Genomic DNA, 16,317 nt, shown 5'->3' with positions numbered 1-16,317 from the left:
ATTCTGGGCCTCGGACGAGGAGCGACCTTCAGAGGTCACGGGCATGCGGCGCTACAGGGAGGTGCCCGGAATGCAAGCGCTGCTGGGACGCCTACCGCGGATGACGCCTCGACTCCCACCATTGATCCGGCATCTGACCGCGCACACGAGGGTAGTGAAAGTGGCATGGGTGCGACTGGTCCGTTCGGCCAAGGCGCCGCACGTTCGGACGACCGTAGCGGGGAACAAGCCCAGCCAACAGGCGGGGCCAGAGAGGAGCCGAGACCCCGCGTGGGAACCAGTGAGTATCGCTATTGCAATCAGCAGGTGCGAGGCTGCCCTTGAGCTACCGTATTGACTTGCCAGACTTTTCTTTCCCAGCCGTCATTGTACAAGGAGCCCTGATCTCCAGAACGATACCCCCTCGTGCGCAAGGCATTGATTCTGGTAGTCCGCATGCAACAGTCGACGGGCCTTCCGAGTCCACCAACCGTCCCACGCAAAGTCAATCAACTTTGGGCGCTCAAAGCGAGACCCAAGCAGAAGCTGGTCCCAGCGCCACATCCTCGAGATCTTCCGAGCCTTCTACACAATCATCGTCTCAGGCAGGCGGCACGAGAGGTCAAACAGCGCAAGCAGCGACCTTGGTGGAACAGGCGGATATGCTGTCGCATCTTTGTAGCGTGGCCGCCGCAGCTACAGCGGCTTCGCTCATATCCGGACCATCTGGTCAAGCCCCTGGAGGTAGCAACAGTGGTGCAGGTACTGGATCGACCGCCGCAGAAATTGCGCAGGGCATTCGTGGAAATATGGACGGTATCGGATATGGAAGGCGGGCAATGGCCCCCTCAGCTGCTGCCGCTGCGCTTCGACGTGTGAGCGCTCAGCCCTCCAGCGCAGCACGTGCCGAGGCCTCTTCTCCGAGTAGCACTGTTCCAGAAGGATCGTCAGACAGACTAGGCGCTCATCGTCGCGCAGGTGTCCCGCCAGTGTGGCCTTTTGAGGGGCCTTTCTTGCCATCTAGCCGGAGCACCGGCCAACGCGCATTGCACCGCGCATCTGGAAGCACCAGCGGTAGAACCCGTTCTTCGATCAGCTCCGTTCGATCTTCTGCCTCGAGCGTCGTCCGCTCTGCCCTTCGCCACTTTGCACACGGTATCGGTGGGGTCTTTAGACGTAATCGCACTTCCGCGAATGCTCGCGAGGAGGTCTCGACCACTTCTTTGTCTTCCAACAATGGCGCTGCAGCGCAAGAGCGCAGTTATAGTTCTCCTCAAGCCATGTTGCGCGGCGAGCGAGGCGCGACTCGATTGGCGCTAATCAGCCTCGTACGAAACATCTTTCGTCGAACGCAACGTGGCACGTTCCTTGCCAGCCCCGAACCTTCTTTCGCCTCTCAGACGCCTGATGAGAGCAGGATCGGTCCGACGCTCGCGCGCGCCGGTTCGTTTCTAGCCGGACACGCCCGCGGACCATCGAATGAGTCGCCACGGCGCTCGCTGCTGGACATCACCTCGGCTTCCGATGCTGCGGCAGAGAGAACGGGACAGAGTCCTCATGAAATGGCGGCGCTCTTGGAGAGAGCCAGGGGAAGGGAACTGCAGCAGGGCCAAGAAGGCTCCTGGGAGCGCTTCATGTACAATTTGTCGCGCGATCTTGCCGCTGCTGTGAGGGATCTACCTGCTCCTCCCTTAGGTGGCCCGACCCAGGGCGAGTCGCAGAGAAGTGCTGCTCAGCAAAGCGAACAAGAGTCAAACACTGACGGGAGCTTGCCCAGAATGTACATGTCTGATGGCAGCATTGACGACGAGACGCGCACGCGACGTCAGCAGGACATTCAGCATGGCCAATTGGCCTTCTACCGTCTGTTCAGATTCAACCCTACACCCGTGCCGGCGTCTGCCCAGACAGACGACCAGAATTCGACGCCCTTTCAGCCGAGTGCGACGCCCTCGGGCCCGAGCCGCGCTCGAGCCAGCAGTCTGCCGCCTTCAGGGTCTGAAGACGCTATCCACAGGCTCCCGTGGCGCCAACAAGCGACATTCGGATCGGCCCCCCGCTCTGGAGAGCAGAATGCGCAAACATCCCCATCTGCCCTTGTCCCGTGCGTCGTGATCGGCGTTCGCTCTTTGGGGGCAGACGAGCCCGGGGGTCTCTTTGGCGTGCCCGTAGACCCTCAATTACGAGACGCTCCGCCTGGAGCTGCTGCTGCTGCTGCCACAGGCGAGCGGGCTCAGAGCGCCAATCCATCAGCGGGTGGCGAGGCGAGGAGCAACGTCGACACGAGCACGAGCGCAGAGGCTGAGAGCGCGCCGGACACAAATTACGCGAGATACCTTCTCTTTATTGGAGGCGGAACGTACAGTTCGGATCATCCTTTGCTGCAGGCTAGCCCGTCCCGCGCAGCTCAAGATCTCATGTTGGCCATGGAGGTGAGCCAGCGGCACGGATCGGACTTCTTGTGTGCCTAGCTGACGAGTGGTTGCTTTCTAGATCCTTTCCCGCGTCAATGGAATGCGCTCTCAGCCAAACACTTTGACGCAAGAACAGATCGAGAGCGCCAATCTCGTTCGACTTGTGCCAACACGGGACACTATCGCAAAGCACGTAGCGGAAGGAGACTTGCGTGAGAATACGGCCGAAAAGTGTTTGATCTGTCTCGAGGATTGGGAGAGCGCCTGCAATGCGGCTTCGGAGGCGCGAGAAACGGATGGCTCGTCCAAGGAACACGAGGCTAGATTGCTCAAGTGCGGGCACCTGTTCCACGCTCATTGTGTTGATCAGTGGGCCAAGTCATCTAGCGTGAGTGGCGACGTTGTATTCTCCATCGGCCCGTACGCTGTCTGCGCTCACATGCGATGCTATACCCCGATGCAGAACTCTTGCCCTCTATGCAGAGCACAAATCGTGCGCTCACCTGGCGCACCACCTCCCGCTCCGCATGTCGCCCCTGCTGCTGCTGCTGCACCAGCTGGCGACGCGGCACCCACAGCCTGAGAGACTTGTCACTGGCGACCCATCCCGTCAGATTTTGTGTTAGCTTTAGATGAGATTGATATGCATCCTTCCATACCTTACCAACGACTCCACGCCCTGCAAGTTTCACTGTATCACCGACGCTTTGGACAAGTGTCTTCATATCAAAGCGCCCACAAGTGGCTTTTCTGCCCTCGATTCATGCTTCGACTCACACGCACACGCGCACGCACGCACTCACTAGAGCGAAATGGTCAAATAGGCATGTGCGGAAATACACAGGAAATGATGATGGTGAGGAATGAGACTGGGCAAGGGGCGCCGCGACGCGGTCGAGGTATTTCGAGACGCATTCCCCCGGCAAGATTGGGCTGCCCCCTACTGCTCTTGAGCACGCTGAACGGCACGAAGCGTGGCCGCAGCCTGTGGCATGACTTCAGAAGGGCCCTCCTCATTGAGGTGTCTTAGCGCAGGCAACAGTTCCCTCGAAATCTTCTCCATCAAGCCTTTTTGCCGTCCGGCTTGAGCTTGTTCAGCAATAGCTTCGAGGAGAGAGCAAGCGTTGGCTGCGAATGCGGGGGGCATCCTAGCGTCCCTGCGCGCTAGAACAGAGTACACCATGTCGATGGATCTGGGCGGCGAAGCAGTGCTGGAAGATGCCGAGGAGGATTGTTTCCGATACGCGTCCAGAGTGTCTTGCCGTTGGGGATGTTGAGTGTGCGCATCGGCAGCGGCTGCTGCGTTGGACGTGGTGGGTTCGGAAGCGGAGAGGTCGGAGATGGTCGCGGATGCGGATTGGCCGGAATCCTTGCGAGATGGGACTTCACCTATCCTGAGCATCGCTTCGGCTACCGCAATGGCTGTGAACGCCACGAACACTCGTCAGCAGACACTCTCAAAGATCCGAATTTCTGGTTCGACTCACCTCCAGCAGGCTCTGTTGAGAGCAGTGTCAAAGCAAAGATACCTTCGTTGACAAGCACCGGATACTTGTGACTTGCTCGCACCATCTCTGACAAGGCTGTCACAACGGCTTCGTTTCCCAACAACAAACTTTTGGCTTCGGCGCGCTTCGAGTCTGAGGTAGCATCACCGGAAGGCTGAGCTTGCCACAATGTCTTGATAGAGTTGACTAGGATGCGTGTGCCTTCCATGCGGGTAGGCACATCCTCCGTCCTGCCAAGCACGCTCAACAAAATCCCCAACGGCGTCCTGTCGCTCGACTTGCCAAGTACGAGTCTGAGTGCATTTTGGAGCTGACCGCCAGCGCAGAGGTGTTTCAGTAGACCGACAGTGGCGAATTGAAGAGGCTGAACGTTGTCGTATTTGGCATCCAAGAATGGAGACACTAGTTCCAAAAGTCCAGCATCACCCAGCAATGACTTGTTGGGCGCAGGAATGGAGAGGTTCTTGAGCAAGCCGACGCAGCCGTAGATGACCTTGATGTCCGGCTCGGCTGTCTGCAAGTGAGAGACGAGCGTGGGCAGCAAAGCGGAATGTTTGACCAACGCAATGCAATTGGCGTCTGGGCGAGAGTGTGGGAGGAGGTCAGACGTTGCGCGAAAAAGAGGTATCCCACAACTTTGCTCACCTTTGCGCGCCAAGTTGCCCAGCGCCAAAAGAGCAGTCCCAGCCAAATCTTCCCTATTCCGCCTTCCCATCCAGTCTGCACATGTGCTCAAAAACCATCCCTCTTTGCGACCGTCGTGCATTCCGCCCGCAAAGAGTTTGTCCATGTTCTCATCCTCGCCGCTGATAGCCACGATAGCCCGAGCCACGCTAGCCTTGGCCAGAGAATAAGTCTTTTTAGCTTCGCTGAGCGCTTCCGCATCTGATGCTGCTGGAACACCCTGACCTTCCCACGATGGAGGAGACGTCGACACGTCTAGAAAATGCATCAACAACGCCAGCGGTGTGGGCAAGGCTGGCAGATCGGAGAGTAGGCGGGCAGAGTGGGTGTCCAAGTCGATCGCGTGCATGCTGCGACTCCTAAAGGTGCTCGATCGTCGACCTGCAGTCTCCAAAAGCTCTGCAGCCAACGTAAGAATGTCAGAGTCTGACGATATTAGATCGGACACGTCGTCATCTGTCCAAGGCAGTACCGTGCCCTCTGCCGAGGGCCGTTGAGCCACGAGCATGGCAACGAGGGGCCTGAAGAGGCCATTGAAGCCTTCGCTTCGACAGAGGAGTTCTAGTGGGTGGTCCGCTTCTGATTCCGCTTCCGCCTCTTTTTGATCCTTGTCTGCCCCATCTGCTTCGCCGGGCTCCTCTTGATCCGCACACACGTCGCACAGGACTCTCCAGCCCCAGCCAGCAGTGGAAGCTGCATCTCTGACCCTCTGCATGTCCTCTTCCCCCCTTGTGCTACTCCGCGCAGCTCTGGCAAGGTGGACGCGCTCGGCTGACCAAGCACCCGGGACGTAGAGGCGAGGCCAAGAAGCGAGCTTGGCCAATGTAGAGAGGTGATGCTCGGAACGCAGTGCTTGGTGCACGCCCGGATGCTCCAGCGCAAGGTTGAGCAGCGCTCCTGCGCTTGTCCGCAAGAGTTTGAGGGAAGTGGGCGAGAATTGCAAAGCGGAAGGGTCGGTGGGGATGGGTCCGCCGGAGAAAATGCCATCGAGAGTCGAAATGACGGCTTGCACTCCTCCAACGTCCAAGAAGCGCGTGCGATTGTCGGCTGCAAATGGGGGCGAGGAGCGGAGTCAGCTTTTGCGGACGTAGAGTCAAGCATCGTCCGCGTAGCTCACCATGGTCGATGCATAGATTGGCGACGATCCGCAAACATTCCGTGACGGCATCGGCTTCGCTAGCCGATGTTCTGTCATTCGCAAGTACAGACTGGCGCCGGGCAACGCCGAGAATGTGCACGACACTGCTGGGCAAGTCTGAGCTCCCCAAAGGCGTTCTCAAGCGGTCTGTGAGGGTGCGCGCATCAGAAAGAATGACTCTGGCAGCAACACTGGGTCGAAATGGACCGCTCGCCACTCACCGCCTCTAAGCGTATCTCCGATCGGTTTGAGCATTCTAGCCACCTCGTCCCACGCATCCGCTTCGTCATCATGATCGTTTCTGGGAGCAGGACTCATGACGAGTGGACTGGCAGCCAATCTAGAAGCGGATGATGAGGCAATGTTCAGCTTTGGCTTTCCGTCTGAAAGGAGCGGCGCGCTAGAGGGTCCAGAAGCGTGCTCCGCTTGCTGCGGTCTACCCTGCCAGCTTTTCTCCGCTCCGCTTCCCCCAAAGTCGACGCCCGAGTCGTGCTGCAGGCCGTGCGCTGCACAGAGACCCGAGATGATCTCCATATGAGGAGCCAATGCCATCCTGAGATCGTTCATTGCGTGCGTGCGTGCGTGCGTGCGTGCGTGCGTGCGTGCGTGCGTGCGTGCGTGTGGGAGAAGTCGTTTCGCCCAGGCGGCGGAGGCAAAGGAAATTCTTTGGGATGCTAGGATGCGTGCTGAGGCAATCTAATGTTCCAAGCTGGCGACGAAGACGTTTGAAGGTGGAAAGATGAGAGCGAATCTGACTGGCAGGCGGTCGGGGAAAGAGATGCGAAGGCAGGCGCGTCGCTCGTTCGTTCGAAAGAGAAGAGTCTGACAGTCAAGAGTCACGAGTGTTGAGTCAAAATAAGCCTTTTCGAGCGGCGGCCGGTGTGCACGGTGTGTGCCCTTTGCCCGCGCGTACACATGCAGCATATGTATGGGCCGGTCGGCGGAGAGAAAAACGAACGAGGCGGTGCAGCCCTTGGCGATGCGCGCGCGTGCGCCGCAATGAGGATGTGCTGACGCCGCGGATGAGACACAAATTATTATTGCGGCGCACCCGCGTACGAGCTACAGTCGTGAGTATATGGGTTGCTTATGACAGCGCGCGCGGTGGGTGTTGAGCTGTGCATGTGCGAGACAGTCTGAGTGGCGATCGAACAGTCGTGAGTCGTGAGCTAGTCGAGTCACCAGTGCGTTGGGTGCTGTTTGGCATGAGGAAAGACGATGTGATCGATGGTGACGCGAAGTGTGCACGAAGAGAATCGCAATCGCAATCGCAATCTCAATCTCGAACCTTCACACTCACACTCTTTCTGCGTGAGTATCAAAGCGACTTGATCGGCGCGCGCGGTTGTGAGTGCGCCATCCTGAATTGCGGCTGTGCTGTGCTGCGCGGCGGAGGCGGAGTCGGGAAGGCCGGCCTGCCTGCTTGCTTTGATCGCATAAAGCATCGGCTCTCGAACCGCGCCGCGCGGATGCTGCAGTCACGAGTACGCACGCAACGCATGCAACGGTCCGCTAGCTGTTCTGCTCTCAGTCTGGGCCGAGGGTTTGTCAGCGCCAGCGAGTCGTGACTACGACTCTGACTCTCCATTTGATCGACAGCTGTCCCAACGACTTTACTGCCAAGTTCGCAATCTCGATGCCATTCTTGATCAGCGCGTTCACCCAGCAGCACGAGCAGATGACGTTCTCGGCATGAGCATCAATAATTAGGTGCGGCGGGCTGTGCTGTAACGGCAAGCGCGGTAGCGTGGGTGTCCTTGGAATATTCAAAAGCGATCGCAGCGATCTCGATCGGTCGTTGCAATCACGCATTCGCATTCTTCTATGGCGCTCCGCTCAGCGTGCGTTAGCACGGTCCGTAGTTGATCTTGCGTCGGGAATGCACCAACCAGCAGCGAGATTCACGACGGTGTTGCGTACGTGGAGTACGCACACAGCCTCGTCGGCATTTCCATCTTGCTACACCGCATGGCGGTGACTTGGGGATCAGCACGTGACTTGGTGGATCTTTTGAACGGGCTCAAGAGCCAAATCACGGAAATCAAGAATCTTGAATCGAAATCAAAATGTTGCTTTACAGCACGATGGCCCGCTTTCGACCACACGACCTTTGAATGTCCGCATCCACCTCGACTGGCAGAGGAGGTCGCGCGTTCGAATCAGAGCGAAGAGTCGCGAGTCTCGTGCCTGTTGGCACGTAGGCTGATGACAAGTGCTGAATCGCAAGCCCTCGAGTGCCCAACAATGTGAATGGACGTAAGGGTGAGCCATTTTTCGCTCCGAGTCGCAGGCCTCTGGGAGAGCTATCATTCGAACGACATTGGCATCCACCTAGCAGGCATCTTCGACCATGTCGCACGCGGATGGGATCATCACGTAGCCTACACATGCCTGGACGCGCAATCGAATCTGAGCACGGCGACTCGGGGTCCATGACCACGAAAAATCCGATCATACACTAATTGTCATCGAGGCAAAGATGGTCTACGCATGGCATGTCGCAAGGGCTCTAAACGATTGCACCTCTGCTGAGCGCGCGATGGATGTGCTCTCTCTCGCTCTTTGCACGAAGTACGTGATGCTGCTGCTGCTGCTGCTGCTGCTGCTGCTTTGCCAAGACTTCGCGACTTCTCGTTTGCAGCTGCAAGCGCCCACGACTTGCTGCACAAAGCAAGCTTGGCACTCGTCAAGGTCGCGACTTGGGTGCTGTTGTGTGTTCATGCAGGTGAAGCTGACAAGCAGCAGCGGCTTGTCAGCGGTCGACTGCTCCCCCGCCCGCAGCCCTCCGAACGCGCTTCGCTAGTGCCCTGCAACTCGATGGTGATTCACGGGACCCTGCTGTCTGCGCTTCTCTAAACATGGGGACCTGAATGCGGAGGTACAATTGGTGGGTCTTGAGTCCGAGTGCGAGTGCGAGTGGCGCAGCGCACATCGCACAGCGCCTGAGCGGCGCGAGAGCAAGCGTAGGTCTCGTACAGACTCCCGCTTACGGTAGGTATGAGTACGCACACGAGATAACTCCGCGCTGCGAATGATGCCGAAGATGCCGTGCCTCGTGAGGAGAGCGGGAGCTGCCGTCCGCCGTCCTGCAATCAAGAGGTTCATGCAGCTCGCTGCTCATATCGTGTGGCTCCCGGCGAGAGGAAGACATCTTTCAGGGTCGCGCGCCATGAAGTGGCTTTCGGTCTCTAGGACGGTGGGAACATATTTGGGGGCAGCCCATTTCGCTTATGAACGAGCTCTTGGGAATGAGTTTACGCTTCAGAAGGCTACCACGACGTCTTTGCGCCATTGTAGTCAAGCGACGATCCGAGCAGAACGTATCGGACGACAACGAGCAAAACGTCAAGACGGAGATCCCTAACCCAACGTCATGCACGCTGTAGCGAACGCGTCAATTCCTTCGAGAGCTCCTTGGATGTGCTCCGATACCTCGGGTGCAAGCAGCAGCAACGTTGGCCTGGCCATGCTTGGCCGCAACGCTCACCCGAGCTTGCCGAGGAGGCCACCGCCGCCGCCGCCGGCTCCACAGCATCAACATCACGATGCGCAGCGAGACTCTGCTACAATGCAGGCCGGATCACTAGTGCTGGGCCGAAGCCATCTGCATCAGGGTCATCCAGGCGGAGGCTCTCCGCGCTCGGCTCAGCACGCACTGCCCGCAAAGCCCAACGTGAGCTCGACCAGCGGCGCTGACCGTGCTGCTCGCAAGCGACCAAGAGTGTCTAGCGATGCGACGACGCTTCGACCCGTCGTACACAGTCGCTCACAGTCACATGACAACAAACGGGCGAAGAAGCACTCGTCGCCACTTTCCGATAGCTGCACGAGCGAGCAAAGCTCGACCAATGCAGCGCAACGTGCTGGTCATCGCCCCACCCGATCCATCGACGCGTCTGCCTCTCCGTCCTCGAATCACCAACCTCTATCGCCTACTTTCACCGCCCTCACACCGACATGGGCGATCGAGAAGACGACAAAGATGCTCAATGTTCTCGCTTCGTTGGACAGTAGTCGACGCTGGATCTTTGATACGGCTCGGGAGCGCTTGGGCGCAGCGCTGCGACAGTGTGCAAGCGGTTTAAACCCCGAGCCTTGCGTGGAGAGCCTGATAGGACAAGCCATTGTGGCGTGCTTTGAGCTTGCAGGCGAACGATGGGTGGAGTATTCCAGCGGGAGCGGACCATTGGACGGAGAACTGCACGTATGTGCGGACGAAGAGGCGTACAAAGAAGCCCAAGCTCGATTTTTGAACGGACGACTCGCGCGCGATCTGTGTGGCGCTGCCTTTGAGCATCGAGTCGACGTCACTGCAGAGCTCTCTGCAAGCGATGTCCGTCTCGCGTCCATCCAGGAGGCCCTTGCCGAAACGCGCAAATGGATCAAGGAGAGGTTGGATAGTGCAAAGGATAAATACGTCCTCGAAAGCAGGCTGGTCCTGCAACGTCGCTCTCACTAGACGCGGGCTCGATCACCGATGGCCTTCCGTAGCAACGAACCATGTGTACACGTACGTCTATGCAGTTTTGACCCGGAATCGCATCGCCTGCGCACCCCTTCTTTGGGCCCCGTGTTCCTCGGAGTGCGCGCGGAGTGAGAGCGTAATCGTAACCCTTTTGATTCGTGATTGTGATTCTTGAGTCTGGCCGCGTCGAACAACAAGCCTACGAGTCTTGAGTGTGACACCCGCGTAAAGATCACGTGACGGGAGCTCTTTTCGGACGTATCGCGTCGCGGATTTGGACCGATCGACCGAGGCTGAACGGATCATGAAGCAGTCCAGCGTTCTTTTTGCAACCATCACATCCACGAGCGTCGCGAGTACGGCAGCACGCCCGCACGCCCGCATCTCACAGCGCCGAGCCCCTCATCATTTCGCACCACACGCCGCCGCACAGCATGAGCAATCAAGCCGAAGAGGCGGAGACGCCCATCCTCTGCGAGACGTGCCTAGGCCCCAATCCGTACGTGAGGATGAGCAAGCAGCCAATGGGAAAGGAATGCAAGGTGAGTGGGTCTTGTCGCTCGCGGATCACTGCGTGTCCACCTAACGAACGCCATGCGCGACCCACAGATCTGCGACCGACCATTCACAGTGTTTCGATGGAACCCTGGCTCTGGGATGCGCTTCAAAAAGACGGAACTGTGCACGACGTGCGCCAAGATCAAAAATGTATGCCAGACGTGTGTGCTCGACTTGCAGTATGGCTTGCCGGTACAGGTCAGAGACACTGCCATGGGCTTGCAGAATCAGATGCCGAGCGGGGAGAAGAACAAGCTGTACTATGTCCAGCGATTAGAGGCACAGGCAGTGAGTTTGTCGCTGGCCTCTCCAAGTTGTGGTGCCGCTAGTCGTGCTGAAGGTCGAGACTGCCGCACATCCATCAGGCTGAACAAGGTGGCGATCAGTCCTTGTTGCCCTCTTCCGGCCCAGCTTCTCGTGCCGGCTCAGAGTTGCTCAAGCAACTTTCTCGTCAGCGAGGGAATCCAATGGGGGCCGCGCCCAGCAGCAGTGCTGGTGGGACCTCTTCATCAGATCCGTACAGGAGGAACCGATCGCACTTGTGCAGCTTTTACGCCAAGGGCAACTGCACGCGAGGTGATGCCTGTCCTTTTCGTCACGAGTTGCCGGTGGATAACGAGTTGAGCAAGCAAAACATCAAAGACCGGTGAGCAGTACACGGGTGCGCCCATGTCGATGCCGTCACGTCTGACAGATTCGTCTTCACAGCTACCTCGGGCGCAATGACCCGGTCGCCAAAAAGATCTTGCGCACGCAAGCCGACGAAGCGGGCCTCGCACCACCAGAAGACAAGACTATTGTGAGAGGACGACGTGGATGACGTAAAGGTGCGCGATGGCGAAGCTCATCTCTTGCTTGCCCCCCCCCCCCCCCCCCTCCGCAGACATCGCTTTTCCTATCGTCCCTGCCACCCACCGCTACCGAGGACTCTTTGCGGACATACTTTGTGACGACGGTGCCCAATCTAGCGCCCGAAAGCATCAAGTCCATCACCCACGTCCCCACGTCAAAGTGCGCCTTTGTCAATTTCAAAAGGCGAGAAGATGCGGAGAGCGCAGCTATGCGCTGCGCAGTCAAGGTCTTGATTGATGGCAAAGAAGTGCGCGTTGCGTGGGGAAGAAGTCGAAAAAGCAAGTCCGGAGGCGGCAAGAAGATCAGCGACGCGCCAGAGGATGGACGAGACTTTGGACTTTAGGGCGCAAAGGGCGCGAAGCAGGCGGGCAAGGATTCGCACGCGCGACTCCCGACAATTCAACCTTACGTCTGTACCATACGGCAGCACCCGTGCCTTGGACGCTCGCCTTGGACGCTCTCGCAATGACACCACCACACATGCGCCACCGACGACCACAAGAATGATGCACATCGTGGACATGAGATTGGCTGCATCGCCTCATTCGGTCAGATCATCCGAGTCAGACTCGTCTTGTCCATACACGATCAGAGCGGCACCCGCCCCGCTCGATCTACGTCCGTTCGGGTCGACCGACGCCACCTTCTTCTGACGAGATTGTTTGCGCTGCGAGGACGAGCGCCGGGAAGCAATGGATGATTTCGTCTCCGTGCCGGCAGGTGCTGCTGCATCCGTACCCTGGCGCGGCTGCGATGCCGTACTTGCTCCTTCGCCGCTTTGACCTCGCGTCTGTGCTTGCGCTTCTCCACTCAACCTGCGAGTCTGTGCCTGCAGTTCTGCAGCTTGCCGAGGAAGTCCAGCCGAATCTTGAGAAGACAGGGACAGTGGCGCTTCGCTCGGTCCCGGCGAAGGGTCGTCCAGCCTAAAGTCGGCGCTGGCCAAGTGACGCTCGCTGATGCTGCGCGGAGGCATGGGCGGTCCCGCTAAACCGAACCGATCCGGACTACTGAGCAATTTCTGATCGCGCTCGGATTTCTCAAGGCCGGCCGCGGAGGGGCTGCTGCTGGTATCGGAAGGAGAGGATTCGCTCGTCGTTGGCTTGTCTCCGCGTGTCAGTGGAGCCATGCCAAATCTGTTCAGATGCTCGGATGAAGCTCGATTGCTTGTGGGCGCTGATCTGATTGTGCGGCCGTTGGGGTGATGATGGTGGTGATGACCGCTGCTCGTCCTCGAGCGCACAGAGTTGCGCCTTACAAATTGATTCAGCGATGCCGCTGACCGGGGAGGATCCGGGTCAGGGCTAGCTGTTCGCGTCGGCGCAGCTGTATCGGTATCGTCAATGTCGAATGCCTCGGTCTCGGCCTCTGCTTCTACATCGTCTTCATTGTCATCCGTCTCGTTTCCCGCTCCTTGCATACCTGATTGGCTCTTTTCGCTTCGCTGACCTTCTTTCGGCTCTGATGACGAGCTCTTCTCCGCGCCCTCTTCCACCACCACAAACGACTTTTGTCTTTGCCTCTCGTTCCACTTGAGCGTACGAGAAATGGAATTGAACCAGTCGATGGATTGGTTCTCGGCGCAGACCGTTGGGAATGGATACCGTGAAGCGGTGACCTTGATGTGATCGCCCTCTACGTGGATGACGCACGCCAAGTCAGCAGCGGCCTACGCATGCCAGCAGGCGCCACGACTCACGTTTGAGCTCGACTCGACCTCTGCCATCAAAGCTTGCCCAAGCTGTGCTGCGCGAATTGTATGGCACCGCGATGCGTAGCTCCATGCTATCTGGGAGCAGCATGGGCCGAAATGAGAGCGTGTGAGGGCAGATTGGCGTGATCAATATAGAAGGGATTTCCGGGTGCACCAACGATCCTCCAGCGGAAAGCTGCAAGGCAGCGATGGATCAGCAGGATCGAGGAGGGATGCACCCCAGCGCCTACTCACAGAGTACGCCGTCGAGCCGGTGGGCGTGGAGATGCACAACCCGTCTGCTTGTGCGGTGGTCATGTGATGCTCATTGCCTGCAAGGGGCAGACAAGGTGAGCTACGTATCGCGGGCAAAGCAGCGCACGCGCACCACGCACCAAAGACCTCCAGCAGGCTGACGTAGGGACTTGGCCCGCGGTCGACCACCAAGTCATTAAGGACTTCGAACGTTTCGACTGGGCGCGTTGTGAAGCACATGACCTCCTTGTCTTTGCGCTGCTGGGGTATCGCCGCAGCAGGAGGGGGAGGGCCAGCGGGCCTAGTGTCGTTGTTGCCCGGATCTCTACCATTCTCTGACATGTGGCCCCGCAAGTCGGACCCCTGCGGAACAGGGGACTCGATTCTGTCCCAACCTCCCTCGGCAATATTGCGCATAATAATTTCTCCAGTCTTGCCGCTCCTGATGGCGCGTTGCCGTTTCCGCTCGCAAGAGCCGGTAGGCAGGGTGGCGCGCTGGATAAAAGAACAGGGTCAGCAGCAGCATCACAGAGTCCAGGCGCCCAGGACTCACGTATACGGTTGCTGTAAAACGCATGCGCAAGTTGACTCGTATCCCATCCTCAAGGGCTGAATTCATCACCTTGGCGTAGTTGGAAAAGTCGAAATTGGTCAAGAATCCAAGCGAGCCCAGTGCGAATGGCACCACTGGAGGAACGATTCGCTGGAACAGCCAAGAGCAGAATAGTACCGTACCGTCTCCACCGAGCTGTGAAACAGGACGCTGAGAGTGTGAGGGCCTGCATCCGATCCGCGCACCCATGCGCACTCACTGTCACGACGATATCGAACAGGTGCGGACTACGGCTGCACATGTCGCTCGTCCAAAATCGGAGCTGCCCATCTTCACGAGACTGGCTCGAGCTGCTCGAAGCGCTTGATGCAGCACTTGGCGTCTCGAAGCCTGCACTTTTGGGAGTGGAGGCGGAGGCTTGCGACGAATGCTGACCACGATGCACGCGATCAAAGAATTGCGGGTGGTCTCGTCGTATGCCTTCTACATCAAAACGCTTAGAGTTGCGCAGCTGCGAGTCGACGTAGCTGCGTGGGAAGCGATGAGCGACCGTCAGCTAGGAGATCAATGCGAGGGGAAAGGCCCACGACTCACACGACAAGTCCCGTATCTCTGCCCCTCCTGGGCGTCTGCATCAACCAGATGGCGAGCTCACGCGTCAATGAGATGAGATGATTATCTCGCGCCTTTGTGATGATCAAGACCGAGTGGATGTTGGACTTGACTCTTGCTTGACCTGTGATGAGATCGGCGTGAGCAACGAGCCATGCATGAAGCACCATTACCATACTCACCAAGCTGCTTGCTCATCTCTCGCACGCCGACTGCAGTCTCGGCAAGCTGTCGCGTCAAGCTCCGCATGTGATCGCTCTCGCTATCCCCTTCCTCATCCGATACAGAGCCGCCTGTACTGCACCCGCCTTCGCTCCCGCTGTGCGAGCTCTCGCTGCTCGGCTCGGCTGCTCCTCTAGAATGCCGATGGGAGGGAGGGATGTGGACCCTGCGACGAGGCCTGGGGCCGGCAATTCGCGGACTCGATCGCATCTTGTGCTCGCTTTCAAAGTAGCCCCCGGGAGCATAGACCTCCGCACCTCGCTCTCTCGATGTATGGACGTGCGCATCGCTTCTGTTTGGCCACGTTCTGCGAGCAGAGGAGCCTAGACCCGCATCGAGATACGAATGCACAAAGCATGGAGACGGGAGCGGGGGAGCCGGCGGACCGGCGGGAGGAGGCGGTGATCCACTAGACCCCACACCGAGACCGCGATCAGGCTGCTCCGACATGGTGAGATTGAAGTGTTAGACGTGAAGGATGCGAGACAAGGACATGGTGGTGATGTATGCGCGATCTCTACGACTTGCTCACGATTGATCAGCAACAAAACGCCCGCGCCGTGCGCCCGTGCGCGCACGTGTGAAGTCGCGCGTGCAGCATCGTTATGCGCGCGTGTTGGGTCTTGATCGGCGTACATTTTTGAGAAGGTATACCGTATCGCCGTGCGCCTATAGATAGCCGGATGGTAGGGTGCGCGGGGTAGACGGATGTCTTTTGTGAAGTGGTACGCGCCTGCGTGAAGCCTCGGTCGTGATTCACCATCACCAATCTTTGATTCGAGACTCACGACTGGTGACTACTACTCACGATCTGTCATCCTTGCGCGCGCGTGTGTTCCACCAGCATGGCTGCCGCTGCCTCGCCGTACGACCGACCAAAACAACGTGCTCCGCAGCGGGCAGCGCCTCATTCATACCTTACGCGGGCGTCCGCGGCGCATCCAACAGCAGAGTGTGATATCTGAGGGTCGAGTCACTCGACCAAGACTCTGTGACTCGAATCACGAATGCCTAATGGAACTGCGATGAGCTTGCTTGGGCACCCGCGCGGCTATACTCGTTGCCGCTTGCCGCGGTCGTTTTTGTGTTTCGGCATAGCGTTAAAGCGTGAATCGCGCTGAATTGCCACGCCGCACCTTATATCGCCATCTGCCAGATCGCTCGATCAGCTGCTGCTGATGGCCAAGACTCAAGACTGCAACAGACGTGCCTTTCGTGCTTGACCCGTGACTCAAGAATCAATCACGCACGAATGGCCTCACTACACGACGCAAGCCGCAAGGTGAATCTTGGCAACCCGCGGCTGAGCTCCTGGCTACCGCACACAGTCACAATCAGAATGATGATGTGAATGCCCAGCATGCATCACGATCCTTGCGTCAGCAAT

General features: G+C 58.3%; 6 protein-coding genes across 6 annotated transcripts; 3 read left to right on the top strand and 3 right to left on the bottom strand.

Annotated features, from left to right (window-relative positions):
- The first annotated feature begins 482 nt into the window (after positions 1-482).
- IE81DRAFT_18498 (hypothetical protein) lies at positions 483-2,787 on the top strand. The gene has a single exon (XM_025510736.1). The coding sequence runs from the start codon at positions 642-644 to the stop codon at positions 2,448-2,450; it is 1,809 nt and encodes a 602-aa protein (XP_025371542.1). The 5' UTR covers positions 483-641; the 3' UTR covers positions 2,451-2,787.
- Positions 2,788-3,225: 438 nt separating this feature from the next.
- Positions 3,226-6,595, bottom strand: IE81DRAFT_18483 (hypothetical protein). Its single transcript, XM_025510735.1, has 5 exons — positions 5,945-6,595; positions 5,703-5,870; positions 4,547-5,632; positions 3,881-4,480; positions 3,226-3,815 (listed from the first exon to the last, which is right to left on the bottom strand). The coding sequence occupies exons 1-5, from the start codon at positions 6,288-6,290 to the stop codon at positions 3,334-3,336; spliced, it is 2,682 nt and encodes an 893-aa protein (XP_025371541.1). The 5' UTR covers positions 6,291-6,595; the 3' UTR covers positions 3,226-3,333.
- A 1,074-nt stretch (positions 6,596-7,669) lies between these two features.
- Positions 7,670-8,326, bottom strand: IE81DRAFT_18472 (hypothetical protein). The gene has a single exon (XM_025510733.1). The coding sequence runs from the start codon at positions 8,176-8,178 to the stop codon at positions 7,798-7,800; it is 381 nt and encodes a 126-aa protein (XP_025371540.1). The 5' UTR covers positions 8,179-8,326; the 3' UTR covers positions 7,670-7,797.
- A 571-nt stretch (positions 8,327-8,897) lies between these two features.
- Positions 8,898-10,304, top strand: IE81DRAFT_321272 (hypothetical protein). Its single transcript, XM_025513289.1, has one exon. The coding sequence runs from the start codon at positions 9,097-9,099 to the stop codon at positions 10,180-10,182; it is 1,086 nt and encodes a 361-aa protein (XP_025371539.1). The 5' UTR covers positions 8,898-9,096; the 3' UTR covers positions 10,183-10,304.
- Positions 10,305-10,622: 318 nt separating this feature from the next.
- Positions 10,623-11,941, top strand: IE81DRAFT_345617 (hypothetical protein; the record flags this gene model as incomplete). Its single annotated transcript, XM_025515935.1, has 5 exons — positions 10,623-10,730; positions 10,798-11,034; positions 11,112-11,392; positions 11,455-11,545; positions 11,630-11,941. 5 exons carry the CDS (start codon positions 10,623-10,625, stop codon positions 11,939-11,941), a joined length of 1,029 nt encoding a protein of 342 aa, XP_025371538.1.
- On the bottom strand, positions 11,663-15,415 carry IE81DRAFT_321269 (ATP-NAD kinase). The gene is made up of 8 exons (XM_025513288.1): positions 14,891-15,415; positions 14,691-14,832; positions 14,356-14,623; positions 14,097-14,291; positions 13,684-14,038; positions 13,544-13,620; positions 13,295-13,484; positions 11,663-13,230 (listed from the first exon to the last, which is right to left on the bottom strand). The coding sequence occupies exons 1-8, from the start codon at positions 15,378-15,380 to the stop codon at positions 12,140-12,142; spliced, it is 2,808 nt and encodes a 935-aa protein (XP_025371537.1). The 5' UTR covers positions 15,381-15,415; the 3' UTR covers positions 11,663-12,139.
- Between the last annotated feature and the right edge of the window lie 902 nt (positions 15,416-16,317).

The sequence above is a fragment of the Ceraceosorus guamensis genome (assembly GCF_003144195.1).
Source record: "Ceraceosorus guamensis strain MCA 4658 unplaced genomic scaffold IE81scaffold_11, whole genome shotgun sequence".
Classification (NCBI taxonomy): domain Eukaryota; kingdom Fungi; phylum Basidiomycota; class Exobasidiomycetes; order Ceraceosorales; family Ceraceosoraceae; genus Ceraceosorus; species Ceraceosorus guamensis.
Note: the sequence above shows the minus strand (reverse complement) of the source record. Positions and strands in the feature narration are given on the sequence as shown.

Excerpts from the sequence above, each read along its gene's own strand:
- IE81DRAFT_18498 (XM_025510736.1), top strand. The coding sequence starts at position 642 with ATGCTGTCGCATCTTTGTAGCGTGGCCGCCGCAGCTACAGCGGCTTCG.
- IE81DRAFT_18483 (XM_025510735.1), bottom strand. The coding sequence starts at position 6,290 with ATGAACGATCTCAGGATGGCATTGGCTCCTCATATGGAGATCATCTCG. Across the intron at positions 5,633-5,702 it reads CAATCTATGCATCGACCATG|CCGACAATCGCACGCGCTTC; the intron begins GTGAGCTACGCG and ends CCCCATTTGCAG. Across the intron at positions 4,481-4,546 it reads GGGCAACTTGGCGCGCAAAG|ACGCCAATTGCATTGCGTTG; the intron begins GTGAGCAAAGTT and ends ACTCTCGCCCAG.
- IE81DRAFT_18472 (XM_025510733.1), bottom strand. The coding sequence starts at position 8,178 with ATGATCGGATTTTTCGTGGTCATGGACCCCGAGTCGCCGTGCTCAGAT.
- IE81DRAFT_321272 (XM_025513289.1), top strand. The coding sequence starts at position 9,097 with ATGCACGCTGTAGCGAACGCGTCAATTCCTTCGAGAGCTCCTTGGATG.
- IE81DRAFT_321269 (XM_025513288.1), bottom strand. The coding sequence starts at position 15,380 with ATGTCGGAGCAGCCTGATCGCGGTCTCGGTGTGGGGTCTAGTGGATCA. Across the intron at positions 14,833-14,890 it reads AGAGATGAGCAAGCAGCTTG|GTCAAGCAAGAGTCAAGTCC; the intron begins GTGAGTATGGTA and ends ATCTCATCACAG. Across the intron at positions 14,039-14,096 it reads GTTTTACAGCAACCGTATAC|CGCGCCACCCTGCCTACCGG; the intron begins GTGAGTCCTGGG and ends TCTTTTATCCAG.